The sequence below is a fragment of the Corella eumyota genome, chromosome 4, assembly GCF_963082875.1.
Source record: "Corella eumyota chromosome 4, kaCorEumy4.1, whole genome shotgun sequence".
Classification (NCBI taxonomy): domain Eukaryota; kingdom Metazoa; phylum Chordata; class Ascidiacea; order Phlebobranchia; family Corellidae; genus Corella; species Corella eumyota.
In genome coordinates, this window is record NC_137493.1 from 13,575,863 (window position 1) to 13,594,619 (window position 18,757).

At 31.3% G+C, this 18,757-nt stretch overlaps 3 protein-coding genes across 6 annotated transcripts; 1 reads left to right on the forward strand and 2 right to left on the reverse strand.

Annotated features, from left to right (window-relative positions):
• Window positions 1-255: 255 nt before the first annotated feature.
• Window positions 256-3,686, reverse strand: LOC145751273 (uncharacterized). Its single transcript, XM_082567382.1, has 7 exons — window positions 3,461-3,686; window positions 3,266-3,392; window positions 3,015-3,193; window positions 2,528-2,701; window positions 2,042-2,317; window positions 1,574-1,722; window positions 256-523 (listed from the first exon to the last, which is right to left on the reverse strand). Exons 1-7 carry the CDS (start codon window positions 3,663-3,665, stop codon window positions 497-499), a joined length of 1,137 nt encoding a protein of 378 aa, XP_082423508.1. The 5' UTR covers window positions 3,666-3,686; the 3' UTR covers window positions 256-496.
• A 1,899-nt stretch (window positions 3,687-5,585) lies between these two features.
• On the reverse strand, window positions 5,586-12,131 carry LOC145751484 (uncharacterized). Of its 4 annotated transcripts, none has more exons than XM_082567654.1 (10): window positions 11,846-12,131; window positions 11,345-11,534; window positions 10,780-10,912; window positions 10,036-10,202; window positions 9,373-9,546; window positions 8,931-9,203; window positions 8,485-8,663; window positions 7,962-8,058; window positions 7,191-7,268; window positions 5,586-7,048 (listed from the first exon to the last, which is right to left on the reverse strand). In XM_082567654.1, the coding sequence occupies exons 2-10, from the start codon at window positions 11,529-11,531 to the stop codon at window positions 6,651-6,653; spliced, it is 1,686 nt and encodes a 561-aa protein (XP_082423780.1). In that variant the 5' UTR covers window positions 11,532-11,534; window positions 11,846-12,131; the 3' UTR covers window positions 5,586-6,650. The 4 variants fall into 4 exon arrangements, with proteins under 4 accessions (XP_082423780.1, XP_082423778.1, XP_082423777.1 ...); XM_082567652.1 differs by having other exon boundaries at window positions 11,815-12,130; XM_082567651.1 differs by having other exon boundaries at window positions 11,819-12,129.
• Window positions 12,132-14,589: 2,458 nt separating this feature from the next.
• On the forward strand, window positions 14,590-18,622 carry LOC145750538 (biogenesis of lysosome-related organelles complex 1 subunit 1-like). The gene is given in 5 exon segments (XM_082566597.1): window positions 14,590-15,228; window positions 16,170-16,200; window positions 16,202-16,303; window positions 16,897-16,938; window positions 17,960-18,622. Coding segments are annotated over 4 exon segments (306 nt in total). The 5' UTR covers window positions 14,590-15,094; the 3' UTR covers window positions 16,936-16,938; window positions 17,960-18,622.
• Window positions 18,623-18,757: the final 135 nt, after the last annotated feature.

Sequence of the window (18,757 nt, forward strand, 5' to 3'; positions counted from 1 at the left end):
GTTATTAGTTATGTTCTATAACTATGTCAAATAAGTGCAATAAGACAAGGCTAGTCTAGTTCAAGTTAGGCCTAAGTTGTTCGGACATACTTTTTTTTAAATTTTTACCAAATGTCTGCTGGATTTTAGTCTAAACGCAGTCGCAATTGCTGGTTGGTGTTCCGCTGATACTTGAGACTATTTTTTTTAAATGACGAATCAATATCACTTTTAAATATAATTTTATCCTTTTAACTTAATATTTTAACATAACTATAAAATATGGGTGGATGTAATCAAATAAAAATTTGCAGAAAATAAACGTCAAAAGAAAAACATAAACTCAACACTGAATAAAATGCTTAAAAGAACAGACACAGTCAAAGCTTAAGTTACCAAATTTCTAAAACAATTTTAAATAAAAAGTTCAAACAAAAATAGCTTTAGCTGCAAGCAGTTGTCATGCACCGATTTAAAATTTATTCCTTTGTTTAAGGTGGGTGGTCCTGTAGTTGTTTTAACTAGTAACACCGTTCAGGCGTTCCTTAAACATAAAAAGGCAAATTTTAAGCGTATTTTTTGAACTCAAGTTTTTGAACGTATTATTTGAACCCAAGTTTAGCAAGAAATAATATCAAATTAGTGTTTACTGTAAATTTAGGGTAGCCTTTTGATCTGGTAAAAGGTACTAGTAATTAAGCAACTCGTAGTATGCATTTGCTTTTAAGGGGCGTTTGTAAGTTTGATGTGATATTGTATTTCTGATACGGTTTATTAAATAAGCCTCCCATATTTGACCTGGCAGCAGTACCTGGTATCGTTAACGTCTTTCACACAATAGGTACAACAAACAAGCATTGAAAATTAAACCTTGGATTTTGCCCTTCACACAACAAACGCCAAAAATTTATTTATGCTGTTCAAGTATGTGGCCTGCCTTTTTAATTCTGTTATAGGATGTGATTTACCTGGTTTAAATGCGCCCTACCTTAATAAAAGTATATTTAAAGATAAAAATGTGATTCCTAAAGGCACGATTGTTGTTTAATTTTTTAGGAGAAAAGAGAAATAGTAGAAAGTATATACAAAAAAAACAGCAATTCTTAACCAACTGCTACTAAACATGCCTTTAATGATAGTCACATACTATAACAGATGCATAATTTCGAAGGCCGCCTACTTAATGATGTCAACTTGATTATTCATGCTGGCGATACGTCACATTATCTCGTCGGAATTTAAATTTTACCAAAACCCGTGGTAAACTGATTGTAATCGCATTAAACGTGTTGTACTATACACAGGAATGTGTTATTGATCTAATCAATACATTTTTAAATAAGTAACGAACAAAACAAGATAACATTTTTTTAAATCTTGGATTTTTAAAGTTAATTGGGAAGCAACACGATTTTTATTGCTAGATTTTAAATTAAAGCAAAACATGTGCCTGCCGAACTGAAAATTCCAACAGTATGCCCATTGCTAATTGCGCTTTTAAGCCAATTCTGACTACAACCAAACTTGCTTTGATTAAAGTAGTTTGTTGCTAGACTTTATAAAAATGCCATTTTTTTAGTAAAAAGTCTGTTACCTCTTCAGTTTTAGATTTTTCGGTTTTCTTCTTTCTACAAGAACTCCAATAAAAGAAAACAAGGCAGCCAATTACGACTACCAATATTACAGGGACGATTAATACTGCAATTGTCATCTCTGAGGTAAGTGTATTTGATTGTTCTTGTGCTAAAAAAAAGCAAAGTTTGTTGTTCATTGGTAGTACATGTTAAGTCAAACTAAGCTTTCCGCAAACGCTGATTAAGGAGTATTTATTGTGGTAAACCCCATATCTTTAGGCTAATAAGTCAATGGAGAAAGCGGTATGCCTTACTATCGAATATGTACCCCTGTTTGTCTAGCAACTTTCAAAAACAGTTTACCATTGCGTTAGTTCGGCGAAATCAGGTATTTTCAACCGCAGAAAAAAATTCGAGTGACATATTTTTGATTCAGCAGAAAACAAACAGAGAAATAAGCTGTTGACTCAGCGGTAATGAGTGCTTACCTTCAATATTAGTCATGCAGTTGACTTTAGCGTCAGTGTTCGTGATTTGCGTCTTTAATTTAATTACCACGCAAAGGTTATTCCCAGAGCCGACGTCGTCAAATTGGTTTGGGTCAAGAAATTGTTTTGGCGTGATGTTACGGTGCATGCAGTTTACAGTGAAGTTGTTTTCATCGTGTAAATTGTTGTTGATCCACCGATACGAATTGAGTGAGTACACATCACGATTAAAGACGGTGGATGAATTTTTCGATCTTAATCCTTTAATAACTTTATCTGGGAAATGATTAGGCGGTTAATATTTAGACGCTAAAGCACCTCAATTTTGCCAAGAAAGTATACCAAAACTGGCAAGGCAATTTAAGACTTAACATGGGTGGCTTATAGCTATAAAGTAAAGTTTTTTACGTTAAAAATAAACAAATAAATATAAAAGCGAAACAATAACAAATACATGCTTAGACCTGTATTAAAGAGTTTACAAACCTCTTGGTTGTTCAAAAGTGCACACTTGAACGGTGTCCCATATTGGGGAGGAAGGGTTTTCGTAATTTTTACTGCTAGTTGCCATAAAATACCTGTTTATCAATTGGCTAATGTAGTAGTCTCCTGTTTTTAGATTGTAGGCAAAACACATCCTATCGGCGCAGACAGATATTTCTGAGAAATATGCGGGATTAAGTGGATTATGATCATATTACTCAAAAACCAATTTGCTAAATATACATTTGACTGGAAACGTCATCTTACCAACAATGGGACAACTGTTTTAACATCCATTTAAACTTAACTGACCCCTATCTAAGAATCGTCCTTTAATTTTTGAAAGGTATTTCGGTAAATGATTTTTTAGAAATTTTGATTTAAGAGAAATGCGCATTTGGTCAAATGGTTTTTGGTAATTTTAGCGGGTATAAATTCTTAATATTCTTTAAAATAAATTGCTCACGTTATTTGTTAAAGTTTAACATACCCAGTTTTTCCTTTGGACAAACGACACTTTTTGTAAATGATTTGGGAGATTGAAAAGTAGTTCGTGTCCCGTTAATCGTAACACCTAAATACACCTCCATTCCATTCTCACAAGATTCGAATCTACATCCCTCTTTTTGCGCAGGGATGCCGCAACATCCAGATAGCGGGAAAAGTTTTCTTTAATAAAAAATAATTTTTAAGCAAAAAAATGTGAAGAGAAAAAAATTAAAATGTGTTTAGAATTATTACCTTTCGTTGTTATAATACGCGTACGCTGTTATGGTAATTGGTTTGTCTAATGCCCCGAGATATTTCCACGATAACGATAACTCTTTTCTGTTTAAACCTTTTAGGTAGTTGTGAATATACTGGTTTTCTAAAAAGAAAGTAATAACATTTTAGGATTTTTAAATAAAAACAAGTTTTGGTGAAAATGTGATTTACCGTTGTGCTCGCTACGCGTTCTTCCAGGACGCAAACAATATTCACAATCTTCGTTAATAGACTTAATTGTTTCGTCATAATGTTTTGCAATGGTGGGTTGTGGACACGAGACCACTTTCATTACTCGATTACCTTTGCTTAGGGTGGCCAACAGCAGGCTACACAGTATGTAAATATAACATAGGTTTATACAAAGTTTATTCATTTTTTTAGCAATTCTATATTTCTGCCTAAATAATAAAAATAAAAGTTAAATAATAAAGCCCAATTATTATCTGGCATCTGTCTATTTCAATAGTTTAGTATTATAATAACCTATCTATCACCTATTTTTGTAAAAACGTTAAAATAGGACTAAATAAATCGGCTAGCTATTAGAGTTGTTTTAACTGCACTAAGTCTTCCCTCTAAGAATCACAGGTTTTAATATAAAAAACGCCCAATTTTAAGAAAAAGGAAATTCTATTTAACGGCAGGGACTTTTTGCTGTTGATTTGTTATCAAATTTTAAAACGCAACAAAAAATTTATTTTTTTAAATACGCTATCACATTCTGTTTTAAATGCAGACTTCTCTAAATTTGGTACTTCACTTAATGTTTAAATAGTTTTTTGTTCGATAAAGACTTGGCTGTTTAGTTTGGTGTGTTTTTATAGTTTGACGACGGTACCTAATTTTTGACGTTTGCACTTTACTTAATACGTAATTCGCTAAACTCTCAAAATAGATCAAATTTAAACGCCCGAAAAGTCAATGTCATTTTAAACACCCCAAATGTTAGAGCCAGTTTTTCCGCCCTGAATGTCAATATTTTTTGCAAAATTGGATAGATTAACAAAAATGTATTACGAACTCTTAAAAGTTCATTTATGGCGGTTAGTTTACTATTACGCCAGCGTGCATTGTCTAAATCTAAATCGAACGCAATACATATTTGGACTAAAAGACCAGAAAAACAGTCTATTTACGTTGAAAGGGCGTTACAATTATATGATTTACCTGCTTAACCGCAGTAGTTCCACTTACATTTGTGTGCACTATTGACAACAACAAGTACAGCTAATTTTGAGGTTGACTTGTTTTTAACTGTAAATAAGTACTTCAAATGTTAGTCATAAATACTTTCGTTTAGCCAAAAATCTAGCAAGATACTTTTCTTATACCATAAGGCTGTTATAACACAAGTGTTTAAGCAAGTACAGTACTGTCGCTTAAATTCTGTTTTCTGTCAAAATGGCATGCGGTTTTGCGTCTTACCTTTCATTACTTTACTAATTCCTTCAAAAACCCCTTTACAAGTACGCGTGTAATAACAATGCAAAGCCTGGGTTATTTTACAAACGTAAAAAGTGTTTTTTGCCAGCTTTAATTCAATAAATCGCATTGTTTTTAATTTTTTGACCACAAGTCTAAAACAGACCATTTACGGCGTTTTCTCGATTCTATGTATCGTTATTGTATTGACCACAGAAAAATATATTGCCTTAGGAGGAATATTACCACAACCAAATTTTCCAAAGCAGGTGAATAATTAAGTCGTTAATAATTTAATTAGATAGGTTCTCAGGTTTATTGAATAGGTAATACGTAAGCCTGTTTGTTAAAGTGGTTTCAAAGAATAGCTTGGCTGTTTACTGTAAATGCTACCACAGAAAGATTTAAAAAAATTATAATAGTTTGGTTCTAGAATAAATTTTTACCCCAAACATTTTAAACCGTTATTACTGGGCTTAGTTAACCTTACTACTATATTTTAATTGCTAACTTGACTTAAAATGCCTAAAACAAACCTATTTATTTCGCCAAAATTTACAACCGTTAGTTGGCGTTCTTAGCTTGGCGTCGGATTAAGAGCAGAAAGGTTTCGGGTTCGATTCGAACTAACGTCACACTATTTGCCCTTGGGCCGAAAGGTTTCCACACTATTCGCCTTTGAGCCCGGCGCGTACGAATAAGTTGAACACGCTTTCCTTTTAGTACTTAAAGTAAGGTAAAAAAATATTTCTGATCAGGTAGTGTTGTATACTGACCAAAAAGGCCAATCTTACTATTCGTTGTAAACCCACGCGTTTACATTTAGAAAACTGTTTTTTTTTTGTATTTTTATCTTTATTTATTTTTTTATAAAAAAAATAACCAAATATTAAGTCTGCTTGTATTGCCTCGGATACTATTAAACAACATGATAGTTTTGTCATTTGATTAAGCCAAACATTTACACGAATTGCAGCATTTAAATGTAAATATATACAAAAAGCATGCACAAAAATGACACATTTTTAAAACACATTTTTCTAAAATAGGTTCAGACTATAGTTGGTACATTATAGGCTTTATTATGTAATATATATTTAGCATATTAGTTTTAAAACAACATACATACATATTCATGCAAAGGGCCTGTATCGTGCAAAAATTTTAATTTTGAAAAGGTGAATATAAAAAATTTTAGAATTTTTTTTTTCTTATTTACATGGTGGAGTTAACGAGCGTTTTCAGGCAAAAGTAACAGAAAATAAAAAATATTAATATTTTACAGCATTTTTTTTTTAATAGATTTAGGATTGTATATAATATGTTTTATATTTAAAAATTGCTGGCTGGCAGCTAAAATAATGGTGATGGCCTTGTATGTTATAGATTACTTGTATTTTATAGATTATTTTTTGCCAAAAGGTGATTATACATTTTCTACACTTACTTGTGTAGAAAATAGAATTAAAAAATGTATACGTTTAACAAATACAGATAATGGTTAACAGTGTATATTTAAAGTTGTTTTCTATTTAACTAAACTGACAGTGGATAGCGGTTTTTAAACGTTTGTTGTGTACAAAAATTAGGCAGCTTTATGGGCAATGCTTTAAACCTTTGTAATCATTGGGTGTACTTAACATTTCTTTAAATTTTAAAGACCCATGGCCATGGTAATAAGATGTAAAACCGTAAAAGTAACAAATATAGAGCTTATTAAGTTTAATTAAGGTATATAGAGTTTAAGTAAAAAATAATGGCGTGGACCGTAACAGTAATGAGTAAATTTACAGGTACATACACCCCTTTACCAGTTAGCATAGTAAAAAGTCTATAATCTTTATCGTATCTAATATGCAAGTTCAATGTACGAATGCTTATATAAAGTTCGTGCAAAATAGTTGACAAAAAACAATTGTTTTAACCAAATTTAGGTTTATATTGCAATTTTTTCTGGTATCTCCGAGTGCTTAGCAAGTAGGCTTATTTCTTCGTCTGACGACGTCTCGAAAGTTGGACTCTCCAATACCGTCTTACTTATATAGGAGCCCACCATTTGCTTGGGAGCGGGTTTACCATTTAGCTTACAACATTTATTTGCCTCCTCGCTGCGGTTCCACGAGCGAAATTCGTCCAAGCTTTTAAACACGGGAACATCGTCTGACTTAGAATGTGCATGGGCATAACCACTGTCTCGGCTTACCACAGATATTTTTCGTTGGATCGGCAAACCGCTGGTCTCGCTTTCACTCTCGGTTATACTTAACATGCCGGAGTCGCATGGCACGTTTGCATTTGGCAGTTCAACTTTGTCTTGGTCTATATTGTCGGTCACTAAAAAAATAAACACGATGTTTTAGAGGTCAGCTTGTGATATTTATCTTAATTTGAAATCTAATTATATGTTAGTTATTATTTAACATCAAACTTCTTTTTGATAAAACAATTTATGATTTTTTGCCTCAAGGTTGCTTACCTGGTTGCTCACCTATGTCGGCATCATCAACAGAAACAACTTTCTTTAATTTTTCATAATCTTTGGTGCTAGATTCGACTAAAATACAATAAGAACATTACCTTGAATATAATATTAATCTTTTGCTATAGTTTTCCTGTGTATGACAGTGCGGTTACATAGCGGCAAAACAATAAGCATATCGCTGGAAAAATTCTATAAGATGAATAGAAAATAAGGCTCCAATACTGATTAATGGCAGTTTAGGAAATTGGGTTAAGCAGCATGCGTGAACGTTATTGTGTTATGTAAAGTGATATATATACAGGGCAGGGCCACCGCCATTACTGTGATCTTGATTAAGGGTAATTTGAATCTTGACAGGTAAAATGGACGGGGGTTGTTAAACTTTAACGGGTTAAAAAATAAACTAGATTTTTAAAGTGACTTTAAAGACACAAACTTCTAATGTTTTATAATCGCCAATTTCAAATAAAAAGCCCTATTTGTTGTTATAGTAGCCAATTTACGTTCAAAAATACTTTCTTTTTTTTTGTTCTGTAATTTTAACTAATTTTAATTTTATGTGACCTTAGTTATTTCAGCTGTCCTTTAATTGAAACATAATAGACTCGTTAAAGCAACGAACGTTAAGTAATTATTTAAAGAAATTAAACTTGCAACAGCGGAGGCTAATTGATAACCTGTTTCACTTTAGTAGCCTAACAGTTTTGCAAAAACAAATTCGAAAAATTCAAAGCATAGAAATCATGTAATAAAAAATCTAAACACCTTTTTTTGTGGGAATAGGTCGTATCATGACGTCACAATGTTCAACTTCTGGTTTAGTTGCTTTTTTAAAACGACCGTCGGAATGCAAAACCTTTTCCTTGAATTCAGAAAAACAAATTAAGGTATTTTTTAATTTGATGCTTAAAAAGAGTGGTAAGGGTAAAATTAGAAATGTTTCTGCAGAATTGTGTTGTAATAAACTGGTTGCGGCATGCAGCCTAAGTTTAACAGATTTGTTTACAACATTGTGTTATTATCTATTTAGATTAAGTTTAAGCGCCAGGTTTATAACTGCTTAAACCCCGTTTTGCAAGAGTAAAAAGGTTTAAAAACATATTACCAAAAACGCAATGTACCGAATAAACATTTTGTTAATAACAAATGCCTGAAAACGCCATTTTATCTACAATAAGACTGAGTAATCTTTAAAAAAATTGCAATCTGAATTTCCGTGCCAAGCCTACTGGTTACTGCACGCTTTATAACTATTTATTTATCAGTTAACTGTAGCGTAAATACTTACTGCTTCATCATTAACAAGATGTGTATGCTGGAAAAATCGTTTGATTTTTTTTCGACACCTGCAGGCCCCAATCGCAAGTAAAGACAAGATAAAAATGCCAACGATAGTAGATACTATAACAATCATAATCCAGCTCGTGTTTTGCACACGGACGGGTGGTTTTAGCACAATGTTTGTTTCTAAACAAGAAAGAGTCCGTTACACAACATAAAAATTGCTTATTTGCAACAATGTCGCCAGCATTGTAATGTGCCAGGTGTACTTGAATTTTATGCCTCGTTTAAGGCTGATCTCTGTATTTTCAATATAACTTTCCGATATAATACAACACTAATTCAAGCGTAAACATAATGTCACGAATCCTTAACTACATTATGTTTCTTGAATTACATATACCCTTTAACTTAGTGGGCTTTAATATATAAAGTATCGCTCAGTTTACTTACTGTTATGAGGCATACAGTTAATCTTCTGACGCGTTATTTCGGTATTTTCAATCTTAAGTACCAAGCAGGTGAAGTTACTAGTGTCCGAAGTCGGTCGCGATATATCAATGAAGGTCAGCGGTGTGTAATTTTGTTTTATGCAGTTGTGCTCTGTAGGTTGATTGTATTTGTAAACCACGTCGTCGTCCCATGTGTAATCAGACAAAAGGTAAACGTCGCGACCGAACACCTTGGACGAGCTGCTCATTAAAGTTCCATTTTCCATAACCTGGGCTAAAAATGGCAAAAAAGAAAATGTATACAAATTAGTTAAAAGCAAGTGGGTGGAACTCATAAAAAGACCGCTATCATGTAAGTAGACCCACTTTAGTTGTTTTCATGCTAAACAATACACAAGGCCAATCAATAAATGTCTGCATGATGTGTTGATTGTGTATCTTACCTTTTGGAAGATCAAAAGTGCATGAATAGGTGTTAAACCAGCTCGTTGAATATGTTTCTAAATATTCATTTCTGCTAGTCGATTCAAAATGGCTGTTAATCGAACGTACTAATTCGTAGGTACCGGTATTGACATTGTATTCAAAACAGGTTTTATTTTGACAAAATTCCTCTTCTAAAAAATATAAAATAAATTGGTAGATCCAAAAAACAGTTATTTTTGTATAAAAGTACCACGGAGCTTATTCAAGGATTTTTACAGGCAATGTGCCTCAAAATTGTTTATTTTAAAAGCAGCAGGGAAAAATAAATCTAGGCCTGCACGATGTTACGAATGCGTCACAATATTTTTAGTGCCGCTCAAAAAGCGCTTTTACAAGTGAACCGTAACAAACTTCATAGACAGTCAGTTATGTTGTTGCTAATTTTAATATAGCAACAAACCCATCTGGTCCAAGTTTAGGTTTTGCTTTATGGTTTTGTGAGGTAGCAGGAAATGAAGCGGTGTGTTTTTAAATAACAGTTAATCATGTTATTAAAATCCAAGGTAGTAGATGTACAATATCACATGTGGAAAATGCTGCTTTTTAGTAAAATCTTCCATTCCTTTTTGCCTCAACATTTCTATAATAAAACCTGAAAAACTACTTAAATTTTAGCAAACCTGTTTTTAGACATTTGTCGATTTGATTGTTTGAATTATCCACCACAGTTCTTGTTCCGTTAAAAGTAACACCAAAATATACTTTCATTCCGGCATCACATTGTTCAAATCTGCATCTTTCTTCCTTTGCAGGGACACCACAGCATCCGTGAAGAGGAAATAATTCTCTAGGTGAATTAATAAGGCGGTAAATTGAATGACAGACTTGAAATTTTTTTATTTTACTATACGGTTATTTAATTTATTCCTTAAAGTCCTATATCGGAGATATTTTTATACTCAAAAATTAAGCAAAGTTGTGACATTGAACACAAAAACGGTTTCAACTTTGAATAATTTTACTTACTTTTTAAGTTACACAAATTTAAAAAAAAATCAATTTATTAAAAGAAAAGCCCTGTTTGTGATTACGTAGAAAGTAATAGCTTGTATTACGCTACGTAGTACTTTCTACGTCACACGAAAAAATATGGTACCCTGGTTATTAATGTTTATCATTTTTCAGTTTTTTTTTAATTAAACTGTAAGTACCAAAGACACTTTTTAAAGGTTTAAAGCCATTTTATGATTTAGTGTCAACCATACTAACGTGCTATACATCACCTACAAAATTGCAAAACTTTTCAATATAGCTCTTAACATGTCAAGTTTAATACATATAAATACATAACTTACATATAGCTATAAGCCAAATCAATCAGGTTAATAAAATGCTTTAAAAGAAGCATTTTTTTATTGTTTTACCTTTCGCTATTGAAGAAGGCGTACACAGTTACGGTAACGTCCTCGCTAAAATTACTTGGCCCGTTATACTTCCAGCTGAACTTATAACCGTCTCTCTTTATGTCAGTCAAGTTCGTAAATGGAACGGGACGTACTACAAAACAAGTGATTTCCTTGTAAAATTTCGAAGGAATAAACAGCAATTGTTATTTTTTTGACAACTAAACTGACATTTTTGAAATGTTGTAAAATTTTTGATTTTTTTTGGTGGTGACGGATATTACATATTATTTGCTCTTTACGGTCAAGGGTTCGATTCCCACTTCACTTCTATATCGAAGCGACAAAGTAAATCGGCTTCTTAATTGTAAACCAATTGGATCAATCGATCATATCAAAACTTGTTAAACAAAAATGACACTAGGCCTAATGAACAGCACATATTACGTAAATTAAACTTGGAGTTTGAATTAAGTTTAGTTAATAAATAATTTGGTCTTCACAATACGTTAGCAAAATTCGAAGAATCAAATTATCTTATTTGTTTTTTGCCCTTAATATTGTTTATAAATAAAAAGTAACTTACTTGGTGATGATCTTTTTAAACAAAATTTACAATCTTCGCCAATAGACTTTGTAAGATCGTCGTGATTTTCTGGGATAATGGGCGGTGAACACTGAACCACTTTCATATATCCATTTACTCGACACAAACCCATAGTCACGGCGAAAAATACAAGATAAGCGACTCTAGTAACTGTAAATATCTTCATTTTCTAATACAAAAACAGGGATAAGTTACAGCCTTATTTTATTTTGTTGTGTTAGTACATTTACTTTTCTATGTGGTAATATTGTTACATTAACCGATGAATATACTTCGCTTGGTTCATACGTAAATTCATTGAACTGTAACTTTTTCTGATGTTTTAATTAGGGGCAGACATAACTAAATGACTCATTTTTTAAAAATAAAACGTTGTCGTATTTTATTTTTTTATCCACAAAGATGGCGCTTATTTTTATTTTGTTTTTATTCTCCCTAATCTAACTAACCTACCTTGGCGTATTCAATTTCAGAGGATACCTTTCTGTTGTCCGTCTTGACGCTGTAGATCAAGTTTCAATGTCACTATTGTTCGAATTTTAGCGCTAATGGCACAGTACCTTATAGAAAAAAAGGAACATCAATTGACATATTTTTGTTAGATATTAGGAAGCTTTTAACAACAGTGGTTAAGTAAAAAAGGCTCTGTATAAAATTAATGTCAATAACTTAAATTGTTTGTCTTCCCTAGCTTTCAAAAAAAACTGTACAATTTCATTATTTTTATCTTTTTTGTTTTAACAGCTACCACAATAAACTTTTATGTTCTTAATTTGCCGTTGAACTGACTTGAATACCCAGTGACTAAACATTCCTTATTAGACGCTCGAGTTAAGGTAAAGAGGCCACCCTACGCAAAGCTGATCGTGCGTGTAAAAGTGACGACCGCTAAAAATCTGAACTAACTTCGGCCTTGCTACTAACAGCTTATTATCGGCGAAAGAGTATTGCTCGTTGCAGGTATTTTTGCCGTTCGTCGCCGATATTTTGAATTTGTTTTTATGTAGTAGTTTAAAGTTTTCAATTAATTTAATTAACATTTGGAATTTAAATAAATAATTTAAGTCTTTTCACTTTCTAATTCGATTTGTGGATTAAAACTAAATCGAGTAAGCTAAGTATTGATCTCAAAAATTGTCGAATGAAAAATGAATTTTTGAATTATTAATATTATAACTATTTTCAATAAAATTTGCAACTGCGCCCAGAAAAGGTTTTAGACCATTTAATATTATTAGGTGGCAATTTCAAAACCAAAATCACCCTTTTTAGCTGCAGCCGAGAATTTGGCAATTGTTACATTTTGATTTATTATTGGCGTCGTAGCTTCAACAGCCAGTTACTTTCAATACCACAATACCGGCTCAAATTACTGGTGTTAATTTAAAATATATACTCGAAATGCATTATAACCGTTTCGCTTTTAGCACATACAATACACATACTTATTTTGAATAACTGGGCGCTAAACTGAGCTAGGTGAATCACAAGACTACAATCGACTATCAGAGCGGTTAAGCATGTCTTCCACCTATTCAAAATATCACGTTAAAAATCGGGTCGTGCCACACGCAATCAGTTTTTTTTTCTTATTGTGTCGTTGGTCTTTTAAAATAATTTAATATTTAAAAAAAAAATTTTATGATCTATTTTTCCTATTATTGCTGCGTTGGCATATATTCTAAAAATTCCTAATGCAAAATACCAATTAAAGTTCAGAAATTTTGGCGGAATTTTTTTAATCATTTTGTTGAAATAGGTAAGAATATTTAACCCATATTATAAATAGGCATGATTAAAATAATTTTTCTGCTATTGTAATAGTTTAGCTTTTAGTTGTTTATGGCTTTGCTATGACGTCAGCATTATTTTGGGCGTTTGAATTGGAAATATTTTTGGCTCATTGTTTTTTTTATACCTCTCTTGACTAGATGTATTAATTATTTAAGTTGTTACTACAAAAACAAAGGTTTATTTACTACATAACTGTTTTAAAATCCAATTTTACAAAAAATATAACAATTTTTTACCATATTTATTTGACATAATTTAAAAAAAATAAAAGATTGTAAATGTAACTATATCTAAATATCCGATAAAGAAATAATATTTTTTTTTCAGAATTTGGGTGTTTCAATTTAAATAAAATATTTATGCTATAACAATTAAAATATCACCTTATTTGCAAAAAAGGGAAATATTTATTCTATTTTTAAAAAGGTTTTCAGTAACTTGGATTGAAATAGACGAGTAAATTCTATTACCTTCATCAAATGTTTTTCTATCGCCTTGATTCTGCATTTTAAGTGAAAAAAATTGACATTTGACATCGATCGAATAAATTATGATCGACATTTACATTTAACTAAACAAAAACAAAGACCACGAATAAATTAGATAAAAACACAATTTTTTAACCGCCTGCCAACGTCGTTTCAATTTTACCTGTCAGTCTTGAATGCCCTTATGACGTCATAGGATGTTAGCAAATTCGCGCGATCTTGTTTGGGAGAAGTGACTCACTGTAGGAATTTAAAACCGCGCTGCGCAATTGAAATTTTAACGGGTTCGACCAAAAAATAAATTTAACATTTAAGCCATTTTAAAACAATGGTGTTTTCTACTCTTAACATTTTTTCCTCAATGCCTCTATGTAATGACGCATTTGGCAAGACTGGTAAAAATTTGACCTGGTTATGTATTAGTAAACATCTAAAAAACATGTAGGCGTGTTTCGTCATTCCAACATTGCATTTTTTTAATATATTGTAATGAAATTTTTTTCATAAAACGGTTAACATAGCTGGAATGTCGTCTTATGTTACATGATCTTTTGTTTTGTCTATTAGTTGCTGGAAAAAAATGGTAGTTTATTTTTAGGCCATATTTTTGAGTGAAGTTTTTTTGTTTATTAAAGTTGACCAATTTAAATTAAAATTTATGTTGTGTTCGGCGAGACTGCCATTTTATTGGGACGCGTCACGTGAAAAAATTAAACAACTAAGAAAAAAATACATTTAATAATTTTTTTCATCGCTAAACAATGTGAATTTTTTTTAAATGAGGAATAAAAGTAACTAAAATATTTTAATTAAATATTTTATTCACTTAAAATTTATTTTGTAATTTAAATTTAAAATTTTTTATTAATAATATAATAAATAGGAATTTTAATTACTGAAATATACTTGGCAACACTTATTATTTTCGGGTTTTCCCTAACCAAAAACTCACCGTGAAATTGTAAATAGTTTAACTTTATCAGGGATGTACTAAAACCAGACACCCGACACTTTTTCAGACACCTCTAAAATTCACTTTATCGTTGTTATTTTTTAATAAAAATGATTTTTCCGACTTTAGGACTATTGTTTCAGCTTGCTTCAACAATTTTTTTGTTTTTGTTTTAACGTGTTGAAATTTGGGGCAAACTTTATAAAATTTAGGGGTGCCGAAATTTGCGGCAATTTCATCCTCATCAGACACCTCTAAAAACCAACTAAATAAACATATATTTTAACAAAAACTCCTAAAATAACATAAGAACGCTTAAATTAACTTGCCCCAGTCGTTTTTATTAAAAAATAATGGTTATAAAATAGTTTTTAAAAGTGTCGGGTGTCTGGTTTTAGTACATCCCACTTTATCAGCTGACAAGTAACTGGTAAATGAATTATATCACTAGAAAAAAACAGAGATTGGCTTTTAGTTTTCAACTACTTTTTTAAAATGTTGTCTTCAATGGTTAAAAACCACCGCACGAAACAACAGCAGATGAAAACCGTGCAAGCGAAGAGACACCAAGACGCAATAACTGCTGTTTACAAATTCAATGAGGGAATGATGACCGCTATAAACTCACGGTAATATATTGGTTTTGGTTATAACTCTATAACTCTATACTTAGGGTTAAGGCAATTATAACTTTTTTTTCATTAGATAATTCTTACCCCAATTCTAAAGGCCAATACTAAAAAAGGGGTGAAAGGAAGACAGGGAGGAAGGGAAGCACTAAAATAAAATAAAATGGGGAAGGAAAGGCTCAAGAAAAAAAATGCATCTCTATTAGTTTCGCACGCCCTACATAAACAGGGTGTGTAACCAAAATGCGGCACATGTAATTAAACAAAGAGGTTGCATAAATTAAACCCTTACCCTAACCCTCACCTATTCAGTTTACCCATTAACACATCTGACTCGTAAAGTGGACTAAGTTATACTCATTAAAACATATTTTAACTAATTTTTAATGTCTGGTTGAACAATTGCCATACTTAGGTTATAACGCCTTGTTAAATTCGGGCGTGCGAAAGTAATAGAGATCCAAAAAAATATTTTGCAATCATTTTTTGTTAGCAGCAGAAATTGTCAATGCTTTCTTAATGCCTTTTTGCATTGACATTTTTCACTGCTTAATAAAAATAACTGTAAAATGCTTTCACTTTAGCCCCTCCTTCCCTCCCATTAGTTCTTCCCTTTATCCCTGTCTTCCCTTATTTTAGTGTTACATTTGAAAGTCTGCAATATGGTACACTTGGCTTCACTACTTACTGACCTAACGTCTTGTGTTTGATTCTGACTGTTTTTATACTCTAACGCCCTTAAGTTAAAAATTATAACTGGTTTGAACATCTGCCAAGCTTGCATTCAATTGGCAGATTGGCAGTCCTTATCAAAATCAATATTTTTTAAAATTTTTTGTTTTAAAATAGAAAGTAATAATAAAATAAATATTAATTTGTTCTGTTTTTAAATGGAGTATCTTTATTTTTTCTGGTTACCAATACTTATTTGAATATTTTAGGGTGTCAGTAGCATATGTCAACCAAGTAAAACCTCGACACAGAAATGAAAAAATTACAAGCACAAGCCAATAGATTTGCAAAGTTAACTTCACAGTGGTCCACAACTTTAAATGGATTTAACACAGCTTTAAAGGTAAGTTAAAAAAGGCACATTTTTAGTGCTTTTTTGTATTGTATTTAAATTTTAAGAATGAAACAAATTGGAAAATGTAAATTTTTAATACTAAATTGTTTTTATTTTTAAGTGTTAAAATTATTATATCTTTTAATTGGTTTTACTACTGCATTAATGCTTAAGGAGTTCGGCAGTGTGGTTTTTGGTAGGAACACTTGCTACACCACAATGAGGTTGTGGGTTTAATTCTCACTGCTCTCATGCTGTAGCGCACTTGAATAAGGCGGTATGAACTCCTGCTGAGCCAGCACTTAATCAGCAGCATAATTACCGGGCAATTATAATCTATAATATCCCAAACTGCCACAGGCAACTCGAGACTGGGTTGGAGTAACTGATGTTACTCTATGTTTAGGTCGCGCATTCAACCTTCCCACATTGAGGATAAAAATATATACAAAAAAAATGATAACTAAAACAAACAAAAAGACAGTGTGTTGTAGTGGCTAAAAAGTCCTGAAATAGCCTATGTTTATGCTGTGAATTATTTACTTTGTAATTTAATTAAAATATTGATTTTGAGATTCTAAAACTGTGTTATCTTTTGTTAGGAGTTAGGAGATGTTCAGAAGTGGGCAGTATTTATTTAAAAGGTATTTTTTTTAAATTGATTTAAATTTTAATTTCAAAGATATTTATTTTTTATGGTGGTTGTTAAATTCCCTTATTTTGCACTTTTTTAATTTCGATATTTTTTTTTATCTTTGCATGGCTTACTCTCTGCTCTGTAATTGGTCGACTACAGAAATTTTGATAAAAAGAGAAAAACAAAAACCTTGTTCTAGAACTAAGTCAGGTGATGGTATGTCATCATCGCCGAAATTTAAGTTTGTTTTTTTATCCGAAAAAAGTGTGGAAATAATATTGAAGAGCTATTGAACATACACCCTATTTTGTGCCCTCATACCATTATCGCATGCTATAAATATAACATCACAGCCTTTAATAACTATTTAATCACATTTTTGTGTTCATGGCATGCCAGCGTACTGTTCTAAAGTAACCATGGACATTTTTTGCCATCTTTAACAAAGACATTGGGGATTAATAATATAATTTTTTTCGAATAATATTTTTTGTGTTAAATATTTAAAGTTTTGTAGCAAATCGGGGATTTTCCCCCGGAATGCCAGTGTTGCCAATTTTTAAGGTTTTTCCTACAGTTTAAAGAATTTTTTAGTAATTATTTAATAAATGTTGCTGATTTACAATTTAAAAACTAACAGTACTATGTAATACAAAATTATAAACACAGAAAAAACACATTTATTTACTAAAACAAAATATATTTAAATATATATGAGTAAATTTTAAACAATGTTTAATATATTATTGTTAAGTTACTGTTTTTTTTCGTTCTTTAATATTTCGCAATAACCCGACCTACTAACATTATTGTAACGTTTGCATTATCAACATTTCAAATAAAAATTTAAAACTTTTGTAATTAGTTTAATAAAAAATATATTTTTAAAATATATAAAATATAAGGTAATAACTAAATTTTAATCTAAAAAGTTATGTGTATTATTTGGTTTAAAAATGAAAAAGAATTTTTTTTTACAAAATTTGGCAAGTTTTTATTTGTAATTAACCTTCTGTTAATTTTTACAGTAAAAGTACCCTTGGCCGAAAAAAGAAATGGTAAAAACACCACACCAAAACCTGATTTGACGTCACTCCACTGCCTTTATGCACGTTTGTTATAAAAATGCCAGCAGTCACCACTGATTTTTTTAATAATGTTCTGTAGCAACAGCGACGTTTTCTTTAATTCCGAATCGTTAAATGTTGATAAAATAATACGTGTTAATATATTTAATTCAGCAAATGAACTGCGCTTGAACTTTACGTAGTCGTTTAACTTTGGTTTTAGCTGTAAACCATTTTGGTAAGCTACACATATCAACACAGATTTGTGTATTAGTTTAATTAAAAAACAATTGTTTTACCAATTTGTCAACTTGTTCTTTCATCTTTAGCATGCGATTTTTATTAAGTTAACAAAAAAATACGTTTTTTTACTAACAATTTTTTATAATATAAAATTTGCCTGATTTCTATTGATACAAAGGTCCAGTAGGATTTATGTTGCGTAACAATTGCGTTTGTTTTCCAGATTTTAACAAGTTTATTTTTTGCATACTTTTTTACGAGCCTGTTTTAACATTACTTGTTGTAAACGGACGTTTTTTCACTATAGCATTTTTGTTTTGTAGCATTATTTTAACGCGTTTGAATGACATTGATCACCAGCATTAAACTATACCATAACAGAGTTAATGTATTCATAGCCTATGCATAAAAAGTTAACCTTAAATATTACGGTTTCACAACTGTACCGTAGTACCTTATTTTGCCAGCCGACCAGCAGTTTTTTCAACATTTGTGCCGGAACTACAAGTTATTAGT

Bases quoted from the DNA above. Each gene is read 5' to 3' on its own strand.
- LOC145751273 (XM_082567382.1), bottom strand. From the start codon at position 3,665: ATGAATAAACTTTGTATAAACCTATGTTATATTTACATACTGTGTAGC. The intron at 3,393-3,460 runs GTAAATCACATT...CTTTCTTTTTAG, and splicing joins AACGCGTAGCGAGCACAACG to AAAACCAGTATATTCACAAC. The intron at 524-1,573 runs GTAACAGACTTT...TTTATGTTTAAG, and splicing joins AAAAATCTAAAACTGAAGAG to GAACGCCTGAACGGTGTTAC.
- LOC145751484 (XM_082567654.1), bottom strand. From the start codon at position 11,531: ATGAAGATATTTACAGTTACTAGAGTCGCTTATCTTGTATTTTTCGCC. The intron at 10,203-10,779 runs GTAAAACAATAA...TAATTCACCTAG, and splicing joins GCCTTCTTCAATAGCGAAAG to AGAATTATTTCCTCTTCACG. The intron at 9,547-10,035 runs GTTTGCTAAAAT...TATATTTTTTAG, and splicing joins CGACAAATGTCTAAAAACAG to AAGAGGAATTTTGTCAAAAT.